This window comes from Manacus vitellinus, unplaced genomic scaffold, assembly GCF_001715985.3.
Source record: "Manacus vitellinus isolate BGI_N305 unplaced genomic scaffold, ASM171598v3 scaffold_23_pilon, whole genome shotgun sequence".
NCBI lineage: Eukaryota > Metazoa > Chordata > Aves > Passeriformes > Pipridae > Manacus > Manacus vitellinus.
In genome coordinates this window covers 7,249,251-7,262,620 of record NW_021939718.1, presented here as the reverse complement: position 1 = coordinate 7,262,620, position 13,370 = coordinate 7,249,251, and the positions used below count along the sequence as shown (strand labels likewise).

The 13,370-nt window shown below is 48.4% G+C and overlaps 1 protein-coding gene and 1 pseudogene across 1 annotated transcript; both read right to left on the bottom strand.

Moving 5' to 3' along the window:
* Positions 1-1,706: 1,706 nt before the first annotated feature.
* Positions 1,707-2,725, bottom strand: LOC112841088 (annotated as a pseudogene).
* A 179-nt stretch (positions 2,726-2,904) lies between these two features.
* On the bottom strand, positions 2,905-8,799 carry MROH1 (maestro heat like repeat family member 1). The gene is made up of 16 exons (XM_018072789.2): positions 8,679-8,799; positions 8,302-8,588; positions 7,997-8,061; positions 7,708-7,857; positions 7,374-7,528; positions 6,886-7,033; positions 6,487-6,671; positions 6,260-6,397; positions 5,687-5,801; positions 5,143-5,280; positions 4,697-4,873; positions 4,408-4,563; positions 4,169-4,270; positions 3,900-4,002; positions 3,567-3,623; positions 2,905-3,254 (listed from the first exon to the last, which is right to left on the bottom strand). The coding sequence occupies exons 2-16, from the start codon at positions 8,540-8,542 to the stop codon at positions 3,106-3,108; spliced, it is 2,079 nt and encodes a 692-aa protein (XP_017928278.1). The 5' UTR covers positions 8,543-8,588; positions 8,679-8,799; the 3' UTR covers positions 2,905-3,105.
* Positions 8,800-13,370: the final 4,571 nt, after the last annotated feature.

Here is a 13,370-nt window from a genome sequence, read left to right as displayed (position 1 = left end):
AGGAAAATTACAAGGTATAAAGTTACACACCTTGGACTTCTGCCCTTGAGAACTCCAATCCATGTCATCAGTCCCTGGTTATTTCCACCTGCAAACACCTCTTTAAGGTGTGTATTCTTTTATGTGCTCACAGAGCTATCCAGTGGTTATTAGCTGCTCGGGAGCACATGAATCCAACATCTAAATCCTTAGGAGCTGCTTTCCAAAAGTGCTAAGCTTCCATCTGCTCCAACGGGGAAGTTTCACTTCCTGCCAATTTTTAGCACATCTGGAAATCAGGCCCTTGACTTAAAAATATATTAAAAATGTATTTTAAAATGCTGTGCAGTCTTATGGCTTTGCTCTGCTATTGAAACAGGTATATGAAATGTGCTGTCATTTTCATCACATCCAAATTGACCTGTAAAACTTTTCCTGTAAAATAGCCACTAAAGGAAAAATGAAAAGGTAATCAAGGGACTGCTGTCCTTGCAAACGTCTCCTGCCTTTATCAGAGAATGAGGTCTTTTTAATTAGGTTATAGAACGAATTCATTAGTACTGATAAGTTGATTCATACAGACTTGTTGATTTCAAAGTAAAATCACCATGTATTAAGTGGAAAAGTGAATACTCCCTTCTATGAGATCTGTAATATTAGAAATTCATTGTTCACCATACTAAGAAAATTAATGTTTTGGCTATTTTTTTTTCTAATAGTCCCCTCTTCTACACTCTTTGTAACATCAGATACAGAGTTTTTAGCAATGTGAACCATGGGCTGGTGGGGCATTGCAGAAGTCTCCCGTGTCAGCACTAAACATTCACAATTTCCCAGGGCACCACTTCTTGCCTTTAATTTCAAACTACATCTTATTGCCTACAGTAAAGGTTCCTACCTATAGACTGTATTTGCAGCTGGTTCTTACTTTTCTGTTGAGAAAATAAAGGTGCTTTGATCTCAAATCAAAATAAAGGGAGTGGAGAGTCAGGTTTGGGGCAGGTATAGAAAGAACAAATAGATTTTTCAGCAGATGCATTGAAAAGTTGTTTGCACATCCTGCATAAAAGGCAGCAGAAAGATCAGGCACTCTAACTTGGAAGGTGAGGTTTGCCAGTTTTTTTAGGCTGATTTCTTAAGGCCAGACACTGAACCTAATCAGTTAGAAAATCAAAACTATAGGAGTAGTTCAGAGAATATTGGCAAATATTCTGTCATGGTGCTTTTTTACCTAAAAGCTCTGACCATCCTTTGATTGGAGTAATTGTAGGAGGTAGAAGCAACAATACTATGGCTGTTGCACACAGTTCCTTGCCAGAAGTAAACCATGGAGCAGTGCTGACAAGTTGACACTAGCAGCTGTTGCCACACAGTCACCGCGCAGCGAATACGTATTTCTTCTACACTTGGGCAGCATAAGTTGCTTCTGTGGAGTTGATTTTAGTCAGTGCTCATTTAAGATATAAGGCTTTGTGGTCAGCCTCCAACAAGGCAGTGCAATTAAGACTGTGTCAGAATGTAATTTAGTGTATCCATAGACCATGGATCATGAGGAAAGCCAGCAGCTATGAAGGCTTTAATTTCTTTCCATATCCTTTTTTAAAAATTGTTTTATTGCAGTCTATTACCTAAATAGTAAAAACTTCTGACATATGATTAGCTATGAGGCTGATGAAGGTCTGGTGAACCTTTCGCTCATGACTTCTCTGGCGCGATCACCCCAGTGGTTATTGGCCAGCAGTGACATTGACAAGGCCATGTACCAGAGGTTCAGTATATACGTTGAGGAGAGGCTGTAGTATTGGAACTAAGATTTTGGCATCTGGGCCATAGGCACAGAGGTCGCGCAGGATGCTGCTCTGTGAGCTCTTTACCAGCCACCACTACTCATGGTGTATTCCCTCCAGCCTCTGGCACAGCCAAGGCCACATGGGCTCCCAGAGCTGACACTGTCCTTTTTAAAATTCTACCCAGATCTCGGGCAGGAGGCCACCCACAGGCTATGGCTCTGCAGCCCCCTGCTCAGCTGGGGACAGTGTCCCCTGTGGAGAAGACAGAGGGGGCACCACAGAGTGATGGGGGCTGTTTTCAGTCAGGTGGCTGGAAGCAATCTCTGCCAGGGTACTGCTATCTTGCTGCTCTTTGGATGATGGCAAACTGTAGATAGTCCTGTTTATCCTGCTCAGAAAACCTGACAGCCTCTATTGTTCTTCTGCATAATGGGTACAATGGATTTCTCCTTGGCCCACCGCAGGATACAACCCAGGTAGAACTGATGTCAACAGGGCAGAGCAGAAGCCATGTCCTTCCGAGTGTCCTGGCAAATAGGGTGGGTGCAGTCTGTCCCAGGGCCATACCTGCTTGTCGCAGCAGGCTGGGGAGACCTGAGGACCAGGAGCTGCTTCCATTAGCAGTCCTGCCTGACAGGAGTCCTGGCTTGAGCTGAACTGGCCCAGACTCTGCTGGCTCCCAAGTATAAGTAGGAAGGGACGTTGCACTACAATCTATTTCCCCGCGATGCCACAATGCACCACTTAGTGATACCACCCTCCACCACCCATGCCTGGTCTACCCACCCTGCAGCAGTGCAACCCTGAAGAAGCTCCACAGGAGCCAGCTGAAATGGCCCCTCAGTCCCCTCAACAATCCAGCCAGCAATACCCAGGTAGGACACAGATGGTGGTTCATGGCTGGGAGAGCATTCATGGACATCTCCAAGGACAAGTTTCTCAGGGATTCCCCACATCTCTGGGATCTGCCCATCAGCTCTCTTAGAAACACTAAAGCTTCAGCTGAACCACCAAAGGGTAAAGGGTCTTCTGGCCACTTTTCCTACCATGTTGCATGCCTAGGTCACTTGCTGCACACAAGGACCCTTTTTCTCCTCTTCTCCACTGCCCTGCAGATACCAGGGACCAAAATAAAAAGCTCCTGGCCCTCTGTATATGATAACATGTTTTTTATATTCCTGTGCCAGGGTGGAAGAAAGCTGTCCTGTGGTTCAGGAGAGGCCAGGAGCCTCTTGGCCTTCCCAGAAGGCTTAGATGGCCCCAGCAGATGAAGCTCCCAGGATCAGCTCTAATCAGAGCTTGGGAAGCACAGGAAGCTGATGATCCAGACAGAAGGCTATCTCCTCCATATCCTGCGGAGCTTATCTTGTAGCAGCTGGAATCTGAAGGGCAACCGATGTCTTGGTGCACTTCTTAGGATGCGCAGTGTTTGATCGGCCAGGGTTGAAATGGAGGGGCTGATGTCATTTGTCATCCCTACAAGGGCTGGAACACAGAAGAATGGCACCAAGATCAGCCCCCAGATTTGTGAGATCCCCCGGAGCTCTTCTGGTAGGGCCATCCCACTCAGCTCTTTCTATGGTCAGGAGGGAGTAGGGCCCAATAGGATCAGCTGGAAGATGCTGGCCACAAATACCCCATATGCCCTTGAAATCTCTCTCTGCTCTGCCCTGCTCAATTCCTTAACTGCACAGGGAGCAGAGCTCTTCCCAGCTGGGGCAGGGATTGCAGCTCCCTGCCCAGGCTCTTTACCCCTTCCTGACCAGCCCCAGTTGACACCCCACTGCCCTCACTCACCATCACAGATGTTCTGGAACTCTTCCTGTTGTCCCCTTATATGCTGTCCAGCAAGCCCTAGGAACACACACAGCCTGTCATGTCCCCAGTGGCACAGCTCCCTGACATGAGTGCTGCCAGCCTGACCACACAACCTTCCTCCTCTGGCCTGGTTGAGCCCAGGACCAGTCCAGACCATGACACCCAGGAGTGTGAGAGGGTGATACGGATCATGACCCTGCACTTGGAGTTGGGGGTCCAGAACCACTGGGCTGAATCCTGCTGCCAGTGTTGCAGCCAGGGCTGGGGCTGAGCTGCAGTGGGGCAGAGAGGGACCCCGGGGCTGTGGCTCACCGATGAACCTGATAGCTGTCTCTCTCATGGACTCCTGTGAGCTCTCCAAGTATGTCAGGGACTGGCGTCTGTACTCATCTGTTGTCCTCCTGCCCTCTGACAGCTGGAGAGAGCACAAGGGGAAACAGGGAAGGGTTGGCACACCTCCTTTTGATTAGCTAGCAATGGGTGCAGCAGTGGGTAGGAGCATAGCTGCCAGCCCCACACACTGGGTATTAGGGGCAGAGGGCTTGTTCAGGTTGGGTTTGGGGCTTTGGAACTGTCCTTACTAGACACTCGCTGAATCTCCATGGCTGCTCCCTCTCCAGCAGTTGCATGAACCTCCTCTTCTTCAGGAACTTCGTTGCTTGTAGCAGGGTTTCCAGAGAGGCCTGGAGAACAGCAGAGACTGAGATGGTACCTCAGCATAGAGCCAGGAGGAGGCTGGAGAGCTGCAGTCCATGAGTCACCAGGGCTGGAGGCAGCTGAGCCACCTCCCATGGGGTCATCAGCAGCTCAGAGTCCCCACCTCTGCCACACACTGGTTCTCATCATGTAGGTGGTAGAAGAGTGGGAGCAGACTTTGGTGCACACATGTCTTCAGGTGCCTTTTTCCCTCTTTTTCTACATAGACTATCATGTCTCCAAAGAGGTGAATGGAGAGCAGTCGAACTCGGCTGGCATCCTTGTGGAAAGAAGGAGGGCAAGACCTTAGCACTGGCTGCTCCAGACCCACCTGGGCTTGGGCCTGAAAATCCACATAGCACAAAATTTCCTGGCAGCACACAGCAGCCATGGTAGGGGGTGCAGAGTCTTACATTGTCAAATAGTGGCAGCAGTGCCTCACCCAGCTGCAGAGCAATGGGGGTGGCAATCGGAACGTCTCTGTCCAGGAGCACCTTGCTGAGAACAGGGAGGGTCAACTCAACCAGCTCCCCATCTACATCCTTCAGTAGTTCCATGAGGCTTTTAGTAAGGCCCTGCAACCTTTTGGCCTGTGTGAAACACAATGATGTGCTGTGACACAATAGAAGGCTGCTCCACCAAACCCACTCTGGTGGTGCAGCCCCACGCTGCTTCCTCGGGCCTCAGAGTCCAAAGGCCTGCCTCAAAGGAATCAAGCAGCTGAATGGGGAGGTAGGATTGCTGGGAGCAGCTGCCACAGCTCCCAAAGACCAGCCAAGTCCAAGATACTTCATTACCCAGCACTCCTCACCCAGCCCCACACTGCCAACACAACTTCAGGCAGCTGCCCCCTTCTCACCTTCAAGGGATTCTTGCAGAGCATGAGGAGGCCTCTGAGCACCAGGTGACGCATTTCTTTGCAGTCACTCTGCAGGTGACTTGTCATGAGCTGCAGGATGGTGTCAACCAATTTCTCTGTTTCAAGGCAGTTCAGGATCTGAAAGACACAGATTGCATCACACAACAATGGAGTACTCGGCCAGCAGGACCCCAGCATTGTATAGGGCATGGGCCATGGGCAGCACCCCAGGCAGCCCAGCCCAAAGGCTGTACAGAGCTCCTGGGTTCCCTGCCCTGTGCAGATCTCTTGCCAACTCTGCTGTGCTCTTCCACCCTCAGCAGCCTCAGATTCCTCTACCTTGAGGAGCCATACCTCAAATGAGGGCCGGTACCAGGCTGGCAGGAAACACAAGTGTCACCCCAGCAGCAAGGGGCCAAGGTCACACAGCAGAACCCTTCCTTTGCCCCAGCTCCACTGACTGGGCTCCCCCCACAGCACTGGCTACGAGAGGGCAGAGTGGCAGGAGGCAGCTCAGCGAGGCAGCACTTGCCACTAGGTTTACCTCAACAAGGAATGCCATGGCAGGGACCCTCCAGTGCGACTCCTCCCTGGTGAACAGCGTGAGCAGGTAGCGTGCGATCCCTTCACGCATGGGCCTGGAGACACGATGCATCTCTCTGGCAGGAAGAAGACACTGTCAACCCTGAGCAGGGTGGGCAAATCTCTCCCAGGATGACTCCCAGAGTTCCGGTCTTTCCCCACAATCCCTCACCAAGAGAAAGGCAGTGCCCAACACCAGAAGGCTGCTTTTGGGAAAGACACCGGAAAAACACTTAGGAAAGTTCCCCAGGCTCTGTTGCTGGCCCTCAGTGCAACCTGCCCTGCCCCAGTAGGCTGCCCTCAGTGGGGCTGCTTGCACAGACCCCCTGCTCTGTGCCATCAGTCTAGGCCCCACAGGAGGGAATGCTGATGCTTTGGGAGGTGGCTGCTCCTATGCACCTGCCTCTCCCCTTTTGTCTGCTGGGCCATCCCCCCTGGTGACAAGTCCCTCTCATCCATGATGACAGGGACTGCGTGAGGCTCCCTGTCTGCAGGGAAGAAATGATGGGGGTAGTCAGGAGAAGGAGGATCTCACCTGGCCAACAGACCCACTGCATAGCGGTGGGTGTCAGTGCTGAGCAGGGTGTCCCAGCCTTTCTTACGTTCAACTGCCAGCACCACATCCTCAAGCTGCAGGCGACACAGCAGTGCTTTCACCGTCAGCACTGCAAACCTGTGTGTAAAGCACAGCTCAGATAATGCAGGGAGCCGTGGCCTCAGCCCCAGAGGCATGGGAGGGATGGAAGGACTGGAATGGAGCACCTGTTGGGGTTGGCAGGATGGTGGTGCCTCTGCCGGCATCTCCTCCAGAAGAAATTGATCTTATTTGGCATCTGCTCTGTGCTGCAGAAGACTTGGACGAGCAGAGCCACAAAGAGGCAGGGGACCACAAATGATGCCTGTGGGGACAGGGGCACCCGGATGATTTCCCACAGTGCCCTGGTTGCCTGCAAAAAACAAAACACCCAGAGACCACGCTCAGGCATTACTCTGGGTCAGGTGAGGTACCAGGTCAGCACGCAGTCTGACTGCTCCTGAATCTGCCCCTAAGCCAGGCTTTCAGCCCAGTGCCTGAGGCAGAGAAACAGAGAGGTGGGGGAGGGTGGAGACCCAAGAGAGAGGGGCAGAGAGGGGCAAGAAAAGGCCTGGTGAGAAACTCACAGCCAGGGCAAAGACTTCCTTGCTCTCCCCCTCGGAGGTGCATGCGCTGTGCAGCGGCCAGTCCTCCAGTACACAGGGCAGCTCCGACAGCACCACCTCTGCAGTCCTGCTCGAGGACACCATCACCTTCCACATGGACACAGCAGCTCTGCAGGTCCAGAGCTCTCCGTCAGTGGGGTCTCGGCCACAGCATCATGGCCTGGGCAGCCACAAGAGTCCAAGCTGACTGCTAGCCCTGCCTCTGCCCACAGCCCCTCACCAGCATCAACCAGCGAGACCACCCCTGTGGGCAGGAACAGTGCCTTTAGGGGCAGGGAGGAAGCATGGCAGCAGGCTCTGGGGCTGACATGCCAAAGCTGGGAAACAGAGCAGGCAGAGGGTCCTAGAACTATCCATCAGTCTGGCAGCCCACATGGGATGGCCTCTACAGGGTGATGGGCTCTAAAGGCTGGTGAGCTCTGAGCCCCCAAGGCAGGTGGGCCTCATACCTGTCACATGAAGGGGCACAGCACAAGAGGGTCACTACCACATCATTGGGGTGTGCTTGTGCCAGCTTCAGAAGGCTCTTGTCAAGCCTGTGCTCAGCAGACAGATCTGTGTTGGTCTTGAGCCACCGGTAGATATATGCCACAATCGTTGGCACCTGGAGGAGACGTGGGGGAGAGTTGCAAATGAGCCATATCCTCAGCTTCTGTAGACAATTGCTTCCATTCCCACTCCACCATGATGGCCTGGAAGGATTCTGAGTGGGTGCCCAGAGGACCCAACTTGAGGGGGCACACAATCCGCAGGGGGCCCGAGCCTTAGCTACAGGCTACTTACACGCTTCAAATTGGGGATGTCACTCTGCACAAGAGAATTCAGCATGGCAGCGCAAGCCTCTGGGTTATAGGAGTCAGAGTTTGCCATGCCCTCGATGGCTGTGATGGCCATCTCTTCACGTTCAGTGGTCTTGACAAATTTCCAAAAGGTCTGTAGAAGGAAGGGCCAGGCAGAGAGAGTTGTCCCATCAAGACCTTCAATGGTGATGCTCAGCTAAGCAGCAAGAGCATGCCCAGCTCAGCCAAGCAGCAAGAGCATGCCCAGCCCAGGCAGGGATGGTGGCAGGTACCTGTATTCTACTGCTGAAACGCTTACGGATGAGCTCCTGCTCTTCTGTCAGGACTGCAACCGGATCTGACAAAGAGTAAGCAGAGCTGAGGGGCTATGGGAAAGGTTGGAAAATATAACCAAGCCTCCCCAGAGATGTGCTCCCCAATCAGAGCCAGCCTCCAGATGATCAATGAATGGATCATGACTGCCATGTGGATCAGTCCTATCCCCTCTTTCTCCCCTTTCCTGGGGATGTCCACAGGGGATAGGACGGGGCCAGGCTGGCTGCAGCCACTAGCCCTGTGTCCCAGCTCTGCTACTCACCTGCCCGCAGCGGCTGGAACTCCTCCATCTTTTGAGGTGGCCATTCTGGGGCAGATCCAGGACCTTCCTCCTCTTCGTTCACCCTGGCTGGTCCAGTCACATTGGACTGTCCCTCTGCCATCCTGTTGTCTGGATTTGAGGGCTCCTGACCCACGGATGGGAGAGAAGGCGCAACACCAGGGCCTTCCTCCTCCTTCTTTACCCCGGCCTGTCCAGGCACACTCTGAGGTCTTGCTGCCATCCCACTCTCTAGCCTTAAGGGTTCCTGACACAGGGACTGGAGGTAACTAGGGAAAACAGAGGATCAGCAAAGAAAAAGGCAGATGTGTGAGGGATCCTCACATCACCACTCTGTCCCATGTTTTTCCATCATATACCATGTTGTTTCATCATATCCCAGGCTGTTCCGTCATATCCCATGATGTTCTGTCATGTTCCATGATGTTCTATCATGTCCTTCAGGAACTGTGGGTATCACTGCCAGCACACATGTCACGTTGGGTCACAAAGGGCACTGTGACATGCTACCATGCCCCATGCCATCAGCAGTGCCCATGTCACAGTATATCACAAGGGCCCCTGTAATCACATGTGCCCTGGTGCCTTCAGCTGCCCCATCCCCTCAGTGCTGCTGGCCAGTGCATCCTCGGGGACTCCCATCAGCTCATCTCTCAGGGTTTCTCACCATCTCATCCCCTTGGGGACTCCCAGCAGTACAGTTTTGAGGGCCACCCATCAGCAGCATTCAGTTACAGTGCCACCAAGCCTTGGGCAAGGGGGATCTCTGAGGCTGCCTCAGTACAGATGCACTCTCACTATGAAATATTTCTTAATATTGGATCTGTAACTGATCTCAGGTGGCGAGGAGGTCACCCCCCAGAGATGGCAGTTTTGAAGGAGCACATGCTGAGCTCCTTAGTGGTTCACTGCTCCTGCTTGCTCTTCTCTCACTTGGTTCAGATCCTCGACAGTCCCTCTGACAGCATGAGGGCATAGCCCTGAACAACATCCAAAATGTCTTTGCTTTTATTCACTTTCCTTCAAGCTACCTGTTTGTTGTTGTTAATTTTGGAAACCGATGGGAGACAAGTTCCTTAAAGAGTAAAATGGTTACTTTGATCATTCATTTTCCCAATGCTGTAAAACTTTCACTTCAGCTCAATGCCAGACTGTTAGCTGAAGGATCTGTGCAGATGAAAAAGGACAAACCCAAAAGCTTGAACAATTTTTCACCCTTTATCAAGACAATGAAATGAATATATCATTTTCTGTGACATATAGGAAAAATTTCCACATTACTAACCAGGGGCTGACTATACTGCCTTTTTTTTTTTCCTTTTTGTACAGCCTTTTGGTGATAAAAGTTTTTGTTTTGTTTTAAGCCTAGTAGTTAGACTTGGGTAGGAAACATGTATAGGAAAGTGCTTTCTGGGAAACATTAAAAATTATAACATTTTAACAGCATAAAACAAAACATAAAACATGCCCATCTGTCTTAGCAAGTTCAAAGGACAAAAGGCCCAACATTTTTGATGGCAATGAAAGGAACAACAAAAAAAGATAAAAAGATTGAAACAGAAAGAAACAAAGAAGTAAGCCTTAGAAAATCAAGAACACGTGTCACGTGAAACAACCATTTCAAATACTGTAAACATCAAGTAAATGGGAACTTGATCACTAAGCCAATCTTCTGCTGTTATAACTATTGCAAAACACAGCAATAATTTTCAGATAAGTACAGTGGAACTAATATATTTAGTAATGGAGGTATTTTATGTGTTCCCTGAAGAGACATCAAATGAGTAATAGTATTTTCTGAAGCATTTAGCAGTGATTTTAGTTCTAAAGGAAAGTGTTGTTTCCTTGTAAACAGATTCATAAGACTGTGCATACAACATATTTTTATGTTTAGGTTATGGATGAGATATGAGATGAGTATTAGAGCCATACTGTCAGCGCAAACCAAACAGTTTCCAGGCAGTGTGGAAGAAGACAGGTTTGGAACGAAATGCTCCACAAGGCGGGTTTGAACACCCTCGTTTCCTGTGGTTCTGTGATGAGACCTACCCAGGTGAACACATGCTTGCCTGTGCTGGGCTTCCAGTGAAATATTGATGCTAATAAATTAAACAGATTAGAAAGAATTAAACTATCCAGAATGCCAGTGATTTCAAATTGAACTTTGAAACCTGTAGTGCTGATTTCAGACCAGAGGAAGATAACAGCTCCACTGTTCATCCCTTTTTTTTCCCAGCTCCTTCAAATGGTGTTATAAAATTTTCATCTTTTTCCTTATTCTTTCATGGTCAGGCAAACACTTACTACAAAAACATCAGGTCATCTACGAAAGCATTTTCCTTTTTCCACCATTTATCTGAGGGTGGTTATTGCTCTCCACTGGGTTCATACCTAGAATCAGACTGTCATTGTGGCAGAAAGCTGGACATCTGTGAGGGCCCAGCAACCACAGACATTACTTTGTCATGACAAATGGCCTATGCTCCTCCTTTCTCAAAGCATTCCCACCTCCTTCTCCTTGTAATGGAATATGCAATTTTTTGTTCTGCCCAAATACAATTAAGATCTAAATCTCAGAATAAAACATCAATCTTGCATTCTAGCTTGCCTAAAGTAATACATTTGATTGCAATTTCCATCATTTGCTGTGCTGTCTGCTAATTTTTTTTGTTTACCTACTATTTTCAAAACAATTTTGTCCAATAGATTTGCCTAATTCTTAAACAGTTTCCTTGCTCTGACCTTAACAATGGTAATTTTGTGTATTGGCCTTACAGAAGCACACACAGTAGTCCTCAGCTAACGTCCAGGAGTGCTGAGTGTGTTTCAGACTTCTGAATTTGTGAAATATCTGTTCCCATAAACAGCAGAAGTTCAGAGAAAATGGCTTGGGCTCTTTTTCACCCATTTCTCTCCACACTCTGAAATACCCTGAGAATTATACCCCTCTTTCCTTCAATTTAAGCTAAAAGTCTTAAGTGTTAACATGCAGGGAAAATGATGGGAGCGGGGCTCTGGCATGGGGGATGAGGGTGTCTGGGCTGAAACTGAGCCTGGGAAAGGGGGAAGAGTGTTAAAATTGTTGTCTTTACTTCTCAGTGCCTGAATCCATAATTTAATATTTTTGTTGACTGACAAATGAATTAACTCCCCCTGAGTTCCAATACAGGAGTGAAATAAAGAAATGCTTCTCATAAAGGGTAATTGTATTCATCAGCAAACAAGGAGATGTTATTTGACTGATCCAGCACCAAGTGTGACAAGACATCTAGAAGTGATATTTCCAGGAAAGTAAAATACCAATTCTTTTTTTGCCAAAAAGTCAAGGCCAAATTCTCCCCACACTAAAATGTCCTCCTTTCTTTTTTGTTCAGGTGAGAATTGAGTCTTGCTACTTTCAATATTCTTTTACATTCAAAAAGAGATTTAAACTGTCTTTTGTCAAAGGCGAGAAAGATTATGGAAGCAAGATTCTCCACCTATGTTTGGTTTGATTTGATGTTTGTTTGTCGGATTGGTTGGTTTGCTTTCCTTTCTCATGGCCTAAAGTATGCAGAAAGGTAAAACCCCTGGCAGGTGGATGCCTGGTAAGGAGTTGAATGCATAAGGAAGCACATTTTTTTTCCCTAGATTTGACAGAGTAAACCCTGCTTTGTCTTTTCCTTTCTTCACCTGAGCCTTTTGCAAGTATTCACGGTTTCTCTATCCTGAATACTGATAACAGATGCCTTCATTTTTTTGTTTTCTTTTACTTTGGCTTAGGTCTAGAATGTTTTCAGGCTCCCCTGATAAGAAGACATTCTTTACTGAAGGTCATAGAAAACATACGAAGTGAGGTTTTGCATCTATGAAATGTCCAGGTCCCCTGTACTTTCCTTGACACGAGCTGCAAGATCCAGATGGCCAAGCTGGTATTCCTGGATAAGAAAAGGGAGATTTATCTTCCAATGACAGGCAAGAAGTTTGTCTAGCAAGCTGAGGGATGCAGAAGGGAACACCAGAACCCCAGTAGCCCTGCAGAATTTGTCTGTCTCTCATGCTCCTATGCCTCATAAACACACAGGCTCACAGACAGTCATCTGGATGAGGAATAGTCCACACCATTTAGAATAGCATTTCAAAGTAATTTCTGAGATACATTAGGCAGTTGACTGAAATACCACTGAAGCAACCAGAATGAGATGTAATAATTACTGAAAGCTCCCCTTAATCCCAGTTTTGTTCTTTTGCCACAGTCCTCACTAGAATATTTCACCGTGACATTTAGTCCTCCTGGAGCTACTCAGGAAACAAATGCTGTTTCCCCTTGGAAGAGACACAGTAAGGCCTAAATGATCATAGATGATGAGAATTTCTTCTGCTTGAAGTACCTGGCCTTGGCACATTTCCACCAGCTCAGCTCACATGAGGGAGGACAGAAATCCTGGCAGACCTGAGCAGCACATGAAGAGACAGGGTGACTCAAACAAGAATATCACAGCTTCAGTTTTACGAGACTTGTGCAGACATCACACGGACCAGTTCATAGACACATTCAACAAAGGCTGGGGAATGTACAGAGAGATTTTAGAGTCAGGGAGGGGCAGGTCTAGAACCTGAAACTGTGTTCACAGACAAAACAAACTCAAATGAGCAAGTAGAGGAAGCTGCTGTTCACACCAGGCGAATTAATTTTTTCATCCCAAAACTGATGTGCATTTTCGGGGCAGTTACTTTTAGCTTTGTTGCTTTGTGCAAGGCAAAATGTAAGGGATTTTATGTTCACTCCTCCCACACTCCTAAATCCAGAGACCAAGGTGGCCACCTAAGTGTTGGTGAGGAGATTTCAAACCTCTGTTTTGAATCCACTGAATGCAAAAGCACGGATACTCCGTATCTGTTGTTGCAGGTAAGATTCACTTTTTTTTGCTGGGATTGTACCTCCTAAGCAACTATTTTTAGTTACTTGAAAGTAAAGCTTGGAGTCTAGATGTTCCCACACCAGGTTATACCACATCTCTAAGAAGGGAGAATATGTTTAAGATTCTCTTCCCCATTCTGTAGCCAAGGAA